Source organism: Chaetodon auriga, chromosome 15 (assembly GCF_051107435.1).
Source record: "Chaetodon auriga isolate fChaAug3 chromosome 15, fChaAug3.hap1, whole genome shotgun sequence".
Taxonomy (NCBI): Eukaryota; Metazoa; Chordata; class Actinopteri; order Chaetodontiformes; family Chaetodontidae; genus Chaetodon; species Chaetodon auriga.
In genome coordinates this window covers 21,127,879-21,145,652 of record NC_135088.1, presented here as the reverse complement: position 1 = coordinate 21,145,652, position 17,774 = coordinate 21,127,879, and the positions used below count along the sequence as shown (strand labels likewise).

Genomic DNA, 17,774 nt, shown 5'->3' with positions numbered 1-17,774 from the left:
TCCTCCGACTTTTCCTCTAGCGCCACCATGAGGCTGACATTTGAGCCTTTGAGTGAAATGTCTCGACAGCTATTGGGTGCACACATTGATGTCCCCCTCAGGATGAATTGTAATCACTTTGAATCAGTCTGACTTCTCTTCTCGTGCCACCATCAGGTCAAATTACTTTGGTTAATACCTGCAAAACTAATGAGACTCCCATCATCGCAGCTGTACTGTGTGTTCGGGACAAATGAGCAAATGTTGGCATGCTAACACTTTAAGCATTGACACTTTAAGCATATTAGCATGATAAAGCTGACATTTGCCTCAAAGCACTGCTGTACCTAATTAGAGCCTCACAGAGTTGTTGGCTGTAGACAGACTGGTTCAGACATTTCTGAGCAGCACATGTTTTAGTTCTTTATTGTTCTTAAAATCAGCAAGAGGGGAAGCAAAGAGAAATTTCTCTGACATTTTGCGAACCAAACAGTTAATCAATTAATCAATGAAACAATTGACAGGTTGGCTTGTAATGAAAATGAATATTATTTGCAGCCATGGACACCTGTACTTTGATGGGACAGTCAGTGGAGTCAACTGGACAAACTGTCATGCTGTGTGTAATGAGAGAGCATTTATATATTTTTTGTGGTGATTCTCCTCATTGTCTGTTATTGGACACAGTAAATTCTAATTAAAGAAAACACATTCATAAAATGTTTTATTTCAGGAAATAAATGAACATCTTACATGTGGCCAGGAGTGGGGTTGAGGATTAGCAGTGGTAAAGGCTCAGCGTGGGCATTTTATTGTTCATAATTACAAATTACACTGTTGCATGACATAAAAAAACTGCTTTTGATTCACAAGTAATCTCAGCAGCGACATAAGGAATAAAACAGGCCTTATTATTCTCATGAAGCTGTCATCTCAGCTGGTAGAGGGTGTTCACAGATAAAGTGAAGGTCTGTGTCCTCTGTGCTGTTGTCAGAGCCGTCAGATGGCATGTGGCAGCCGGAGTCTCTTGGGCAGTTGTTCATATCTGCCTTCATGTTCTCGCTGGGGGTCTCGGCCTCCTGATTGGCCTCATTCTCCATCTGACTATCAGCTGTAAAGCAGAGGAGATGGCTGGTTGGACTGTCACAGAGTTGAAAAGATGAGCAGTAAGTAATCCTTTACAGCTATTATTCCTGTGCATTAAGGCTCAACGGCCTATCTGTCTGCAGCTACTGTCCTTGTGTGTCCTATTCTATTCTCAGAAATGCTCTTTGGGGTTATCCTGTTATCCTTAACCTCTTTAGCTGTGGCCCGGATACCCTCCCAGTCTTATCTACATGAGGTGCAATGTCACTTGTCCCTTTTCCTTTCTGAATCCAAACGTCTCAGCGTATCTTTTTTGGGTTTTATCTTGTCACAAAATGTGCTTGGTGACACTGTCCTTGGATGACCTTTTCTGTGCTTCCCATTACTCACAGCGCAGTTGCTGCAGAGAGTCGACAGCGGCGAGCAGACAGTGCCTGTGCTCTGGATCAGTCACATTCAGCTCCGTCAGGTGATGCTCCCGCAGCCTCATCAAGTCATCCACTGTTTGGTAACCATGAAGCTGCAGAGATGAGGAATACTCCTAGTGCAGCAAGTGGAAAAAGCATTTTTCAGAAGATGAAGAACACCCTCTTGTATGGAAGATAACTGTTGATAGGCTACATAAAATCAGCCTGAAAGACAAAGAAGAGCACAATACCTCCAAGCTAAGGCGCTTTAACACTTCCTGGACAGTTGATTTTTGCCTCACTCTGTGGGTACATGTGTCCTCGTGTGTGTCAAGACTCTCCTCTGTCAGCACATCCACATAAATGAACTTGAAATTCCCCATTCTGTTATTCAGCATACCTGTCCATATTCCCATCGGGGGCTTGGCAATGATGTCAATCACATCTCCCACCTGAATGAAAGTTTAGTTTAGTTTTATTACATTTATTTGACTGGCATCATGCACAAAAGTTCAAGATAAGCCTAACCCTAGACCCCTATATCAAAATCTCCAATTTTACAGCAGAAATAAACATATTAACAGCATGGTACAAAACTAATTTCCCTGTTCATGACAGCTGTACGCGGGGTGGATTTTTACATAAATGACTTGTTTAAATTATAATAAGGCTTGAAGTTATGCATAATTATGGGCATGGCCACTTTGCGTGACAGCTAGCTGTTAGGTTTCAGCAACCAGGCCACATTCAGCCAACCTCAGCTGCACCTGTGCTCCACCTCTTTGGCTATTTTGGGATTAGCTGGGAGTTTGTTGGAGTCAGGCACTGCCAAGACAATGATGGCCAGAGCCACAGTCACTGAGCTTCACAATGGCTCTTCAGAAACCTTTGGGTGATGTCACAAAGACGATGTCCATGTTTATACAGTTTATGGTGTTTAGCAGTGTAATGTCACCGTGTTCACCTTCTTAGTTTAGCATGTTGTCATGCTAACATTTGCTTAGTGACATTTTGTAGCACATTTAAAGCTGAGGTTGATGGGACTGTCATGAGTTTTAGGTACGAAGTATTTAGTCATAAACCCAAATATTTGACAAATTTGATCTGAGGGTGGAGCTGGATGGAATTATAAGGCATAAACAAAGTTACTACAATGGTCAGTCCATCCCACACTTTGTCAAGATGTTTCATGTCAATGTCACCTTCATGGTGGGGCTAGAGGAAAAGTCATATACATTGGATACATTGGAGACAAAATGTTGTGCTGATCCAGCAACGGTTGTCAAGTTATTTCACTGAAACAGGATTTTTCAGTCTAAGTTTAAATTACCAGTGAAGTGCCAATCTCATGGTGGCACCTTAGGAAAAGTTTTTCATGTCAAATGGCTATAGAATTATATTCAAGTCTTGTCCAAAGAGGTTGACCAACCACACTGACTGACATTGCCATCCCTGGAGGCACGCAGCTACCAGAGCTAAAACTCCCTATGGAAACTGGTGAATAATTGTCATCCTAAAATCTGTGACAATCCAGCCCCAGTGTAATACAGTTGCAATTACACGGTCCCACAGTAAGTTTATTTCCTTTCCAGACTGGTTTACCTTGAGTTTTAGGGATTCGGTGTCATATGGACTTGGCACAAAGTCTGTATGGACTCTGGCTCTACCACAGAACTGTCTTGCGTACAATAGATCGTCCTCCAGCCTCAGACTGTCTCTGTTACTGGAGCAGTCTGACCCACTGGTGACTCCACCTGTGGAACAGCAGACAAACACGAGGGTTCAATAAAGGGCAAGCTAATTACTTCATTCCATACTGCTGTCTAATTGAGTCATCCTCTTGTCAATAGTAAGACAGCTTGAGTGGAGGATGCAGGTTTTGATTTGTCAGAGGATAATGTAGCTCTACAAATTAGTGCACCGAAGGGGAGGACAGGATACTTGAGTGTACAAGCAAAGATGGCATAATGCATCAGGCTGTGGCGTGAAGAGTACACCTCTGCCTGAAGGCGCTTACTTGAGGAGCTTTGTCCACTGTTAAGGCTGTAGAGGCTTTCCAGAGAGTTACTGCACCCCCTGTGTCCTTTAGTAAATGGTCTTCCACCGCCAACTCCTCTTCTGTCTGCTTCATCTTTCTGTGTGTTTCCATTCTGCACAGTGAAAACACCAAGTCACATTTTTATTCTGCCTTATACACTTTTGGGTCTCTGTCATTTGTTATCTTCCACTACAGGCAAACAAAAGAAAAAGCTAACCAACCAGAAAGCTGAGTCAGGGCCCTAAGCTGCTGTGTTTGATTCCTCATGTGAAGGAACAGCTCAGTATCTTAGTTTATGCTGGGACACGCAGCTCCTCTGGCAAGCAAAACACTTAATCCTGAAAGAGTTGCCTTGCTTTTTATAGCTGAGACCTAGGAGGTGTGTGGTGAGTTTAATCCCCAACTACCTGTGCTCAGCTTTTAACTTCCTGTTCCTGTACCATGGACCATATTTACATCAATCCATCAAGGGGCAGTTTCTGAAGTGTTAGATACTGGATTGGTTGTACACGTTTTATGATAGCGGCACAAAGCAGATAAATTCAAAATTTACCAATACATGTAATTTAAAGATGCTGGCAGACCACGGTTTACTCTGAATTACTAGTTTGTTTGACTAAATTGCATTATACACATCACATGCATTTTTCTAAAAATAGCATTAATGCATTAGACGAGGGGACGACTTAGCCAGCCAGAGGTGCATCAGTTCGTATGTTACACAGTGGGCCTGTGTCAGTAAGCTCTCATAATCACATTAAAGATATAAGATTGACTATAGCAAACATGCATTTATGATGTCTTAAATTGCTTTTTCACTTGTCAAACCATGAATTTAAGGAAGGTTTGATTGAATATTTTGAGCATTCATAATTTGTTTTCAATAATGGTACAAAGCATAATCTTAACGAATGCATAAATAATGCGTCAGTCACAAAGATTTAATGCATGACTTAATGTAAATGAATCATGCATGAAATGATCAAGTCATTATGACTTAATGTGATTAGTTAACATGTAATAGATCATCAAAATTCAGTAACACTCTACAATTAAAGCTGAAAACACAAAGCACTGATAGGCAGGTGATCTACATGTTGCTGGACTGACCAACTTCACTGCCATCCCTTCAGCCCCACAGCTGGCCTGGCTTCAATATGATGATCTTTTTTTTTTATTTGTAAATGTGACAGATGTTTGAGGAACATGTTGATCTTTGCATCTGACTCCTAGTTTGATTAAAAAGAAAAAAAAAGTTCTTTTCTCAGACAAGCTGAGCAAATGCAGGGACCTGAAATGGTCTCGTCTATTTAACTGGATCACAGATAATTTGGTGTCCAATAAATAAATAAATATATGAAGGAACTTTAAGTTAATATTCATTAACTGTGAACTAATCACATAAACATAGTGACTTGATAATTTCTTATAGTGAGAGGAAGGAATTCATGATACATGTGCAAAAAATTAATGTATAAAATCATTGTGACTCATTCATTAGTTAAGCACTTAGTTAAGCATACATTTATTATATAGTGTTACTGAACTGTGACTGCTCCAAAAATGTAATTAAAGATTACATAAATTATATCTGTAATATGATGCCTGTCAGCTATCAGATGATAAAACAGGTCAGTGAACCTGATGGAGGCCAGTGTGAGATATGCACAGGATCAAGTTGTCCTCTTGAGCTATATTTAGGAAATGCAGGTGACACGTATGCAGTTTGATGAATGCATGCATGTGTGGATTTCTTTTTAACCTTGAGCAACAGAAATTCATTATACATCCTGCATTTATTCATACATTTAAATCATTGTGACTCATGCATTAGTTATGCATTATTTAAGCATGAGCCCATGTTACAAGTGCCACTCACAGTACTAATTAATCAGTGTTTTGACTAACTAATACATGAACTGTGCATGTATGTAATCTGTGAGTTAAATGGATGGATGATGGCAAGTCATTTCCTTAAAAGGAAATATCTCTAAGTATTATTCAAACATTATTCACATTGTAATTATCATTACTTAAAAAATGCATTTGCAGATATGAGAAATATGATGGAGTCTTGGGTGAACTTTTCATATATCATATTCCCGTTGTTGTGTTAACCCATCTTTTAAAGCTCTACCATTTTTAAACACAGTTAACCAGATAAGGTGGCAGGAGTCCTCATGCATGTTGGACCTGTCAGCCCCTGCTGTACTTTTAGTGCTAATGTCAACACTCATCTGTAAAGCCCTTTCAGTTAAATGGCAAATGATAGTGTGATTGATAGCTTACAGTGCGGCAGAGCAGGTGTGGTGCTGACAGCTGTGTCGGTAACAGATGTTTTTTCATTGGGTGTGAACCACAGCAAAAGCAGAGTGCCGTGAACTTAAAACTGGGTGTATTAACATGAGCTTTGTAGACTGCATGACATACAATGATGGCTGTGATCCTTTTCTCTGGTGAGGCCTTGACGTGCTCCCTGTCACCATGTGATGACGTCTCCATCTCCCTCCTCGGCAGCCTCAGCATTGTTGGATCACCATTCTGCTCCTGCTGTTGCTTTAAGAACAAAACACTTTGTAAATAGAGCTCTACCCCACAGCTGCCAAATAAACAGTGTACATTTTCTGTCTGAAAGTTGGATTTGGCTTTGTGTAGAGGGCGTTTGAGAAAGCTCAGAGACGGACAAGCTGCTAGATTAAGGAGGTTGGATCTCTTACCAGAGAGCTCCCATTATCCAGTGGTTTCATTAAAGGCGAGTGCTGTCTGAAGGCGTCAAATCTCCCAAATCTGGTCAACTGTTTGGGTAAAAGAGAGATTAAAATGTGGGTGTTCTGGTGACAGATGGACATGCTTGTGTGTGTGTGCTCTCCCTGTGACCCCACAACATAAATAGTTGGGTGTTTATTCCCTGTTTATGATTTGTGTTCAGAATTAGGTTAAACCCTGTCGGCCATACAGTTCTTAGATATGCTTCATTTTTTTATATACCCTGAGCCAAAATATTGCGGCTTGGTCATGCTGCGCTGATCATGCACTATTTACTGTGTTTCAGTATCATGTAGGGAGAGATTCACTGTTATTTTGCCAATATGTTTTAACGTAGATCATCAGATTCTAAAAAAATTGCAATTTCTTATTTATATTCTATATTTTCCTATGCAACTGTCTTTGAAGGGGAAACAGTATGACAGCAACGATTCATTCCAGTTTGCCATTGGCTTCAGTTTAGCGGTCATTCAGTGCTGCTATCAGAACATCTGTTACACCGACTCTTGGCTTGTTTCCCAACGCTGACCGTTGGTGAACTGAGGCCTCACTGTCACGCTATAAGTGGTTGGATAAGCAACTATTAATACCATTGTCCTTAATACTGGGTACAATTTACAAACATGGATTTATGTATTTAGCATTTGTACTGCATTGTTTCCTATTTGCAATTATATGAAATAGCCATATTAATGCTGAGTTTTTGGGTCTCTCTCTGAAACATGTGATCATGTGCTCTGATGTGAAGTGTGGAATCTGATTTCAATTATAATTCAACAAAGCGTTCTATAATTCCACTACGAGCATGAGAGAAGAAGCTCTCTAACTGGATTTTGTGCCAGAGGACAGGTGTGTGTGTAAGACTGTAACATTGCTTTAATACGATAAAAGAAACCATTTTTTGTCTTGAGAGAGTATGTTATACTGGCTGCACAGACTGCCTGACATTATAGGTAATTATGGATGCTGTCGGACTGCTCAGCATTTACATGAAAGTGGAAATTCCTACACACTTATGTATTAAATCTCATAAATCATGGAGATCACGGATCACAAAACCTTACTTTTCAAACAATGTAGGCTGTTTGTTAAACAGGCAGTCCAGTAATTTACTGCCATTTCCTATAATGCTGGGGGGACTCACAAGAATGAAAGAAAGAGGCAGAAATCCTGACCTTTAGTCCCAAAGCTCCAAAAACCCTGGACCTACACCTGTTCTACAACCTATTAGTATCTTTTGTTAGACACATGCTTATGAATATGTAGTCTCCAAGCCTGAGCTGAGATATTCAAATCAAATTCAAATATGCCTTGAGTCAGTTTTTCAGACTTGACAAAGTGGACTGCCTCTTTAACTCATCACCCCTTCATGCATGAGCGTCTCATGTATCATTACTGGATCTCCCTTCATGTTCAGCTCTAAACATGCTGCTTCCTTCCTCTTATGTGTAAAAGGGATGTCAGCTGTTACAGGTTATTTAGGGAGGACGTCTACATTCGCCAGTTTCAGCAGGATGGTCAACACACTTCCAACACAGTCTTGTGTAATGCCATCACATTTGTTTTGTTTTCCTATGATTATGATTATTAAATAGCAGTTTATGGAGCATTAGCAGTGCTAATTGAGGCTGAATATGAAACTAAGCAGTAAAACGTTTGGTTCAGGATACCCTAAAAGCAATAAAAAACAATTATTAGCTGGAAATTTCAATTAGACTTGAGTTAGTCTAAATGTTCCCTAAAGAGCTCTGAGGTGCAATTAGAGAGTCAGACCCAGCAAAGCACAGTTTAATGATACTTTGGAGATGTGGGAGCAGGCTACAGATGAACTGCAACAACACAAAGAGTGAGAAACATCATAGACTGCAGCCTTGCTCTTGAATTCTACTGTATTTTGTTACAACAATACATGCTTAACAAGTAACATCAATGCTATTTAAATATCATGTGTCATATTTTAACATCATTTGAGACATAAGAGACATCCCAAGTCACATAAAGAAACAGTTTTGGTAAATAATCTTTATTTGCTTGCAGAGTTCAATAAGAGCATTAAAACCTCTCTCATATCTGTCTGTTAAATGTACTGTAAGGCTACAGCCAGCTGCAGGTTAGCTTAGCTTAGCATAAAGACTGGAAACAGCTCTGCTGGTTCTGTCCAAACGTAACAAATCTGCCGACCAGCATCACTAAAGCTCACTAATTAACACGTTATATCTTGTCCGTAAAGCAACCCCTTTCTTAATAGACAGATACGAGAGTGGTATCAATCTTCTCATCGAAGCGAAAAAGAATATTTCCCACAATTGTTCCTTTCAGATGCAACGTGATGATGCACTGAAATCACTACTGGTTAGTTTGTTGGTTTGAGGCTGTCAATTTGCTTTCATTTTCTGATGGTAATAATAGCAAAGTCTGACTTACTGTGTTTTGTGAGCGCTGCAGATCTGTGATGGGTCTGCAGCCTGTTTGTGGGGGAGACAGATCAGACTGTTTGCTGTCCAGTTCCTGGATCAAACTCTCAAATCGATCCCATTCTGTCGTCCGGGGCAGCGACAAGGTGCCGCCGCAGACCCACAGTTCATGTCGAGGTTGGTGACAGGTGTGGTAGAAAGGAGTCCAGGGCTGTGGACACTCAAATGGGCTCCACAGGTAATTTCCAAGCCGTGGACTCCAACCTCCTTCATCCTCTGAATCTTCATGGACACCTTTGGCTTGTTGCTGCTGCTGTGGTGATGGAGCAGTTTTAGAGGGCTTCTTCTCTGTTCTCTTCCCCAGGCCAATGCAGGTTAGCACTGGATTGTTGTTACTCAACACATTTGACAGATGATCTGAAGCTGAGCAGAAAGTATTGTTAAAGAAAACAGACTCAAGGCAGCATCATGAACAGTTTGCAGGACATCATTCACAGTAACTCACCATTGTTCTCAGATGTGCTTTTCTCTTTTCCAGCTCCACTCTGATGTCCCTTCTGTGTTTGCACCAGATTCTGCAACTTTTTTAGTCTTCCTGTATTGTGTATTGATTGTGCTGTGTCAGCTGCAGTTTCACCAACCTGTAATTAAGACGCAATATGTGCATTCAATGCAGTATATACACATGCAACACTAACAATATGCAAATTTCAACCTTGTATTTTAATGAAATTTTTCTGATCCCCTACTACCACACAAAGAGCATCTGGTATAATGTCAGATTTACTTTTTATTTAGCATATGAACTACCATGAGTTGTACTTAAAGTATAATAAGTAAAAACACTCATTACTGCAGCAAAACGTTGCCTGTGACTCATACTTATTGTATATGCCATTATTAGATTGTTAATACTGATGCATCAATGTGTAAACAGCATCTTAATGTTAAAGCTGGTCGAGATGGAACTAGTTTGAACTACTTTATATACGTAATCTTTGACAATGTATCATATTTTTCATGAGCCTATCATATGCTTACAACATAAATGTTTCCCTCTAAAACATAGTGTATCTATGAAGTAACATAAACCAGACATACTGTGTGCAGGTGCAGGTACCTTAAAATTGTACTTCAGTAAGTACTTGAGGAAATGCACTTAGTTGCTTTCCACCACTGCTTCTACTACATTTCCGAGGCAAATAGTACAGTTCTTACTCATCTGACAGATATTGTTGCTCATTATTTTTCAGATCATGTTTTTACTATTAGAATCATATAAACTCTAACTGGTGTCTCCTATTTGACCTCAGTAAGATCTTGAATGCAGGACTTTAACTTTTAATGGAGTATTTTCTCAGAGTGGTTCGACTAGTTTTGTGTAAGATAAAAATCTGAATACCCATGTACTTCCACCACAGTCTACATTTAAGTTAAGTCACATGACAACTAAGCTGATGAGAGGGCTAGAACATGCTGTTTTCCATGTCTAACCATCCCCATCACTTGTTCCCTGTTATGTGGATGACACTGCTGTTCTATTGTGATTTCCCTCTCTCTCTATCAGCTGTTGGCACGAAAAACACCAAAAGTACAAAATCCAGGTGTTTTAAAGAACACAGGGTAGATATAAAAGAGCCTTACAAAGGAGATTAAAGATTAGAAAGCAGATTAAAGTGAACAGTGGATCTGATTTGGCTGACATACAGCTGACCTCCCTCAGGTTTGCTTCACAGTCACTCTTCTGTTTACCCCTGCAACCTCCGTCCTAACCGCACAAACATACCAAGTGAGTTCATTTTGAAGTATTAGCCAGATTTCTGATTTCACACATTTAAACTCCAAATAAAACCCCTGTCAAAGGGTCGAATATGCTGTTTTCATTAGCAGCTTACTGTAATGGAATCTGTTCAATTCCTCAGTCCCACCATCAGACTGTGGTAGATGAGCAAAGATAAACTGACACTGACATTTCCCTCATGTGCACGAACATGTGCACACACACCCAGGTATGTCACCTATCTACGTGCCTATCTGGCACGCAGAGTCTTGTGGTTACAAGATTGCTCTGCCATCTGCATAGCTTTGCAAATGATTATCATTTGTGGCACTGAGAGATTGTGAATGATGAGATACTAGATTTGAAGTGTGAAAAAAGCCAACTGTCGCCACCAAGAGAATAAAGCACCAGCATCACTTTCAACATGGATACTGTACTATTTTCATCATAATGTGGCTCTGCTAAGGTGATGTGGTTCGGTCCTGTGGTTTTACCTCAGCTGGTAGCAGACGGGTCTGTGTCCTGTCAGAGTTCAGCTCCTTCGCTCTGTCATCTCTTGTCAACACGCTGCTCTGACGGGGAGCTTTGCACATATCTGTAAGATCGATCCACACAGGTCAGACAATGCTCATATAATGATTACACTGTCAAACATACAAATCAATAATGTCATTAGCATTGATTCAGCTTTTAGGTAAATAACACCAACTAGTCTTACCACAGTCATTTGATATTTGCTTTCATTTGGCTTGCTCACTCTGATAAGGTCTCTGACATCCTACTGATCCCTGACCTCTGAGAAACATGGTGCCCTTGGATAAGCACTTTGGTTTTGCTCAGGTAGACATATTTCTGTATTGTTCTGGACTTTTATTTGATGAGATAAGTCCTTCTTGTCACCCGATGACATCCAGCAGGCATGCATAATGTCTTTGTAATGATCAAAGATCGAGAGAAGTGGTGTGATCTTAAAGTTTTTTTTTTCCCGTGAAGTCATCTAAACCATCTGAAAACACAGTCTTCAGAGATATGAACATCAGTGACAGTCATCATTCAACCCACCTAATGTTTCATTGTCCAAGGCTGATGTTGGTACACATGACCTAAAATGACAAATGATAATGACAAATATTTAAGCTCCCTATGAGAAAAAGGTTCATTTAATGAGTGAAATACAAACATAACAACAGACCATATTCTGAAATTATTATCAAGAAAAGCAGTGTGTGCTCACTTAAAAAACAATTCTGTACAAAATGAGCAGCATCTCACATACCTTCTATTATTCCTTTTTATTGCTTTTATTGAGCCTTGAGGTTGGTCCTTCAGGAAACAAAGACAGACAAAACTTATTGAAAAATCAAAAAGAATAAGAAGAGAATAAATAGGAATGTCTCTTGTGCGTCTCTGGACTATATGTGCCTTTTTTTAGTCAGGCTAGCAGCTTGACTGCACAGACACATTTTGGTCCAGAGTGAAATATCTAACTAATGGCTGCATGGTATGAAATTTCTAGAGGTGAGAGGATTAATTCTAATGACTTTGGAACACCTGACAATTCATCCAGTGCCACCAAAGGTTAAGTTTTTCCTTATGCTGTGAAATATTTCGGCATGCACAAGATGGTTTGGCACCGGACAGTGAAGCTTACTGATTTTGCTGATCCCCTGAATTTTCCTTTCGCGTCACCATGAGATTTATATTTGTGGTTTTGAATGAAATATCTCAACAACTGTGAAATGGATTGCCATGAAATTTACCACAAACATTAGTGTCTAACTCAAGATGAATTGTGATTACTTTGATGATCCCCACTTTTCCACCATCAGCAGGGGGAAACTTTCTTCTTTTCTTTGGTTTATGACCAAATAACTGCAAAACTAATGACCTTCCCATCAGCCTCAGCTGCATTTGCTTGTTTCGTGCTAATTAGCAAATATCAGCATGCTTGCAGCGTAATGTCATATGTAAAAGGCTTTTTTCATGTCTGACAAATGTATCACCACCACAACAGTACGTTTTGCTGTACTTGAATGTACATGATACAAAAATGAACAGATGACAGATCATGATAAACATTACACACGCTTAACATCAGCAATGTATCAGCATGTTGAGCATGCTGATGTTAGCATTTAGTTTAAAGAATTGCTGTGCCAAAAGACAATCTCACGGAGCCACTAGCATGGCTCCAGACTCTTAGCATTGCTTCCTTGTTAACTATTGCACAGCTTTACGTGTACCTGCATCAGCTGTGCAGGATCCTGCAACACACAGTATGGGAACAGGATTAATTCCAGTGTAAGACTGGAATGGTTAAAGTGCACACGCCTGATCAACACCACTGTTACACCTCTCTCTGGCTCTCTTTCTGGTTGTGCAGAGCAGGCTTTCATCCTGCATCATTCAGACCCACTGTGTAGCCAGTAAAGGATCTGAGGAGTGTCACAACTCTCCGGAGTCCACTATGTGCATCACTGATGTTCATCAGGTCAAGCTCTGAATAAAACATAAAGCTAATAAACTTACAGAGTTTATGGATGGATCTGAGCCGCCCCATTCAGGCTTACAGCTCCTAAGAGCAGGGCTGCACTGGTACTTGGGTAGGACTTCCTTGAATGTTTGGCTGTAGGCTGGTTCATATATGCTATCTGTGGAGCCCTCCTAAGGAAAAAAAAAAACAGTCATCAGTCTGCATGGTGACAGCAGCCTGGTTTAAATAACACATACACTGATTGGCTCGATTTTAACTTTTAGACTAAAAATATTTTGTTGTTGAGGCTCATCAATCATCAGTGAGACTACCCAATGCAGAAACAATGAAAAGCTGTACATCAGGGAGAGACAAGCATGTCCTCTAATCTAATGGTCTGACATCTACACCAGTGATTATTCTGCATGTACAGTTTGCCATTCAAACATGTATAATCAATATTCATAACACTTTGGTGTACTTCTTGTGCTGAATTTTCTCAATCCAAAGGAAGTGCACATCAGCATTCTGCCATGAACGCACTGACTTAGTTCAAATGTCTCACCGTGCCAAAAGAAAATGCTGGATTTTGTTCTATGTGTGAAGTGCTGGATGCAATATGTAAAAAACTGATTATTAAAACTGAGCTCCATGTCCTTGTCAAGCATAGAAGACAGATGTGTTTTTGTTACTGTTACATTATCTCTACCTTTTTCATGTAGAGTGTCAAATTAAAGTTTAATATCTTGGCAAGAAGTTTCCGTTCAACCATAACACACATAATGCACATGTTGTGTTTTTAAGGCTTATTCTTGTATTAATGTACACTACGTATCTCAAGATTTGATTGCTTTTAGGCAGAAATTTTTAAGAAATCAGAAGCAAACAATGATTTCTCCAGCAGTATTGCACATCTGGCGAGGAATGAAGGTGATATAATTGGCAGAAAATAGGAAAGAACAATTAAATGAACAAACACATTTTGCTGTTTTTCCACTTGTTTGGTTGGTGGGTGGGGCTCTGTTGGGGGAGACTCGTGACCTCAGTTTTCCTAAAATCCTGGCTACAACCTTAAACTCATGACAATCTGCTCATCCTTTGTGAAGTGGTCCCCCCATGTCATATTCTGCAGTGACAGCCACTGTTTGTTTACAGAGGAGGATGGGGCTGATGGAGTTGATGGGTTAGAAGTCCAGTCATCTAAACCTTAAGACTGGGACAGATGCTATGAGCTGACATGTTTGTATGTGTGTGATGGTAACGTTCAACATATGTTTCAGGTTTTGGGTTTACAGCATCTAAGCATTTTGAGATTTTTTGCAGTTCTCTCAATTTTTATGTCCTTCCTTAATTAAATTACATACATTAATACAACATTTCATCCTTGACGAATGACACCAGTTGTGTAACCAATTACATAAATCTGTCTTGGCTTGTTCAGGCGAGAAAACATCCTCTACCGCTGGGTTGTTACAGTTTTGAGTTCATGAGGCCGATGACATTTTGTACTGTTTTGACGCTAAATTTATAGTTAAGCACTGGATGAAAGAGGTAACAGTGTGGTATTAACAGCCACCACTATAGATTGTCACTAATCATCTAACTGAACGTTACAACTGTTAATGCAATCACTTCCAACAACAAACTAGTATTGCTGCAAATTAAAGCTACTAGCTCATACCATCACACTCAATTAGCACCGATTTTATCATTTATTGTTCTAAATGTCACATCAAGACGAAGCACATGCACATTCATCCTTCCTTAAACATATCAACTGATAACAATTCAAGACACAGCACACATGCACTAAATGTGACAGTGATTACGTAAGACAAAGTTGCAAAGTTGTTATATTCTTGTAAAATGTGTCACGTTAACAGGATTATTGTACCATTGCATAATGACTGATTATACCAATGTGAAGAAAGTACATTTACAGTTGTAAGCAGCCAACACAACAGTGAATGCAAGCACTGCATCTAAGGAACTTAATGTATCTTACAAAGGGGGAAAGTTGTTGGCACTTGCTCCCCACAAAGACTATTTCAGATTCTCGTCAACAACAATAACATCACCAGTCTCTCCCACAGTGCACGCGAAGCTTCTTCAGCTTCCCAGCTCTTTTAGGGCTGCAGGAACTAAACGAGTGCTCCTGATAGGCAAACCTAAAATGTTCTGAAGTTCAGAAGATGATGAATCTTACCAGTGTGAAGCAGAACAGGTTCATGTTTGAAGGTCCGTGCCAAAGATCTGGATGGAGCCAAGTGAGACAAGCTGCACACTGTGGCCTCTGGAATGCCCAAACACCACTTTCACACACCACCCTCCAGCTCAAACACACACATGCACCCTAACACACCCCGCTGATGCAAAAGCTCACGCAGCCCCCGTGCTGTCTACAGCCCAATGGACTAATCCTAGCTTCAAATCCCTCACATAATCCAATAGATGCAGTGAGGCATCACTGTCCAACACTGGCCCCAGAAAGAGCCAGGCCACCCGTGACAACATGACAATAAACAACACAGGCCGACTTTGTTTGGCATGTGCCTGAAATGATTATAATGACCTGACAGAGATAAAGTAATCACTGAGTGAGGCTGAACTTCTGGTGACTGCGTTTACAAAGACAAAAGACTGATTTACTGATGGCTTCCTGTTAATATCCATGCAGATGAGTACAAATATCATTTGAGGTTTTGTCACATGTTATCAATGTGTTTCATGTGTGCATGTTTGGACAGATGTTGAAGCCAAGGTTTGCATGAAACACTTTGTAATCAGTGCAGGCATAGCTTGAACCATATGTCCTCCATTGTCTCTGAAGCTGTGTGAAGAAACAGACATGTATTTGACAGTTAGAACCAATAAGTTACATTATTTCTATGATGGAAAAATTAATAAACTGGAACATATCTATCAGAAAAGCACAATTGATTCAGTCCATCCCACAGTGCTGCAGTGATTGAGGCATTTCAAACGGTGTTTTTTCAGACGGACGCTGCAAAGACATTTACCTTTTCTCTAAGTAGTGATACTTGAGGAAATGTCTGTGTTTCACTTTGATAAATCCCATAAATCTGTAAATACAAACCTCTTATTACAGTCGTTGCTTTTCATCTACTCTGAGGATAAACATCAGTTTAAGTCTTGAGCTTCCAGTTCTTATTCTCTCCAGGCGGTGGTCCCAGCAAACAGGCATGTGAAAATAACATTATTACAATTATTATTGATGTCAGGCTCAATGGTAATCTCCTCTTGAAAGCCCCCTCCCCCCTGTTCCTCCCCACTACAGTTGTCTACACCTTCTCCTGCCCCGCTGTCTTTTTGTCTCTCATCCAGAGATAAAGAAGACCTTTCATGTTGTTGTGATCAGAGCTGCACTGCAGAATTAGGTCAGAGAATGAGAACAATGTTTCTCTGGTAATAAGGAACAAAGATGCTACTTACATTTTACTCAAGAGCCCGACTGTTACTTATCCAACATTGGAGCTAACATTTCCATCTCTGTGTTAACTGCAGCGAGGATTTATTTTTACTAAAAATGACATTTTACGCACATTAATGCAAATCAAATCTGCAATAGCAATATGACCAATCAAAATGACATTTCTTCAGTTATTACAAGTTAAATGTTGCCACATCAGAGCTGATAGCACGTCATGAGTAAGATTAATGATTACAACAGAATGATCAGGATGGAAGCAGCAGAAGCTGACAGACCTGGACTTTCATACCCCAGTAAGCGTCACAATTCAAAAACACCAATAGCTTATGATGATGATGATGATGATGATGATGATGATGATGATGATGATGATATCATCAGGGGAATTTTGAAATTGAAATTAGATTTGTGTGACCATTATTGTTTTTGTAGAACAGATTTTATTCTTATTGTGTCATTTTAATGTAATCCTTTGATTTCTCATACTGATATGAATACATGAAATCTAAACTCACGGTGGACATCTACGTGTGTTTACATGTGCATTAATTGCCAGTTTTTGAGTCTTATCCAGTTTTTGATCACATCCGGGATATAGCATTTACATGGAACATGAAAAACCTGGTAATTCACATCCTTGTGTGCTTGATCATCAGAGTATCCAGGTTTCTCATCATCTAACTGCAGGTGTGTTTTCAGAAACTTGGATAATGTGGTTTCTATCAGAGTACTTCACATCCAGGTTTCTCAAACTGGAATAAACTGTTTACATGTGTAAACATGACTCCAAAAACCTGATCATAACCAGGATACTAATGTGCATGTAAACACACTCTATTTGATTTCTTTTGTTTTCTTTTTCTTTTTTCAGGGGTCAGTTCACTGAGTATGAAAGTCTTTTTTTCTGGGATCCCCTGCTTCACAACCACCCAGTTTCACACACTCACACCTGGAAACTGCCCACTAAAACCACAGTCTGATCTCCTGACCACTGAGCAGATGGGGGGTTAAGTGCCCTGCTCACAGGTATCTCAGCAGTGTTAATGGTTTAACTGTAACCTTCTGGGCTACCTTTCGCTGCAAGCTTATTGTAGTTCAACTGACTTCAGTCGCAATCCTCTAAGTAGCTATTAGTGCTGCAGCATATTAAAAATGTTATGGCTGCATATTTAATATATTATTGCTGCTGCTGCTGCTGCTGCTAGATTGTGAGCACTGCTGCAGAACATCTGCCACAGTCAGAGGGACCGTATGACAGCAGAGCCGATATGGAAATCCTGGTCTGGTTTCATGCCTTTAAGCCTTTGGTGGCATATTATGATTTGGAGTGTCTTGTTGAAAAATGACTTGTGCTTAACTGAACCTGACTGAGCCATCACA

At 40.0% G+C, this 17,774-nt stretch overlaps 1 protein-coding gene across 1 annotated transcript; it reads right to left on the bottom strand.

Annotated features, from left to right (window-relative positions):
* Positions 1-381: 381 nt before the first annotated feature.
* samsn1b (SAM domain, SH3 domain and nuclear localisation signals 1b) lies at positions 382-15,419 on the bottom strand. Its single transcript, XM_076749775.1, has 14 exons — positions 15,150-15,419; positions 13,000-13,134; positions 11,747-11,793; positions 11,533-11,573; positions 10,965-11,065; positions 9,196-9,331; positions 8,701-9,113; positions 6,228-6,305; positions 5,941-6,066; positions 3,490-3,622; positions 3,075-3,226; positions 1,724-1,924; positions 1,456-1,606; positions 382-1,090 (listed from the first exon to the last, which is right to left on the bottom strand). Exons 1-14 carry the CDS (start codon positions 15,171-15,173, stop codon positions 897-899), a joined length of 1,932 nt encoding a protein of 643 aa, XP_076605890.1. The 5' UTR covers positions 15,174-15,419; the 3' UTR covers positions 382-896.
* Positions 15,420-17,774: the final 2,355 nt, after the last annotated feature.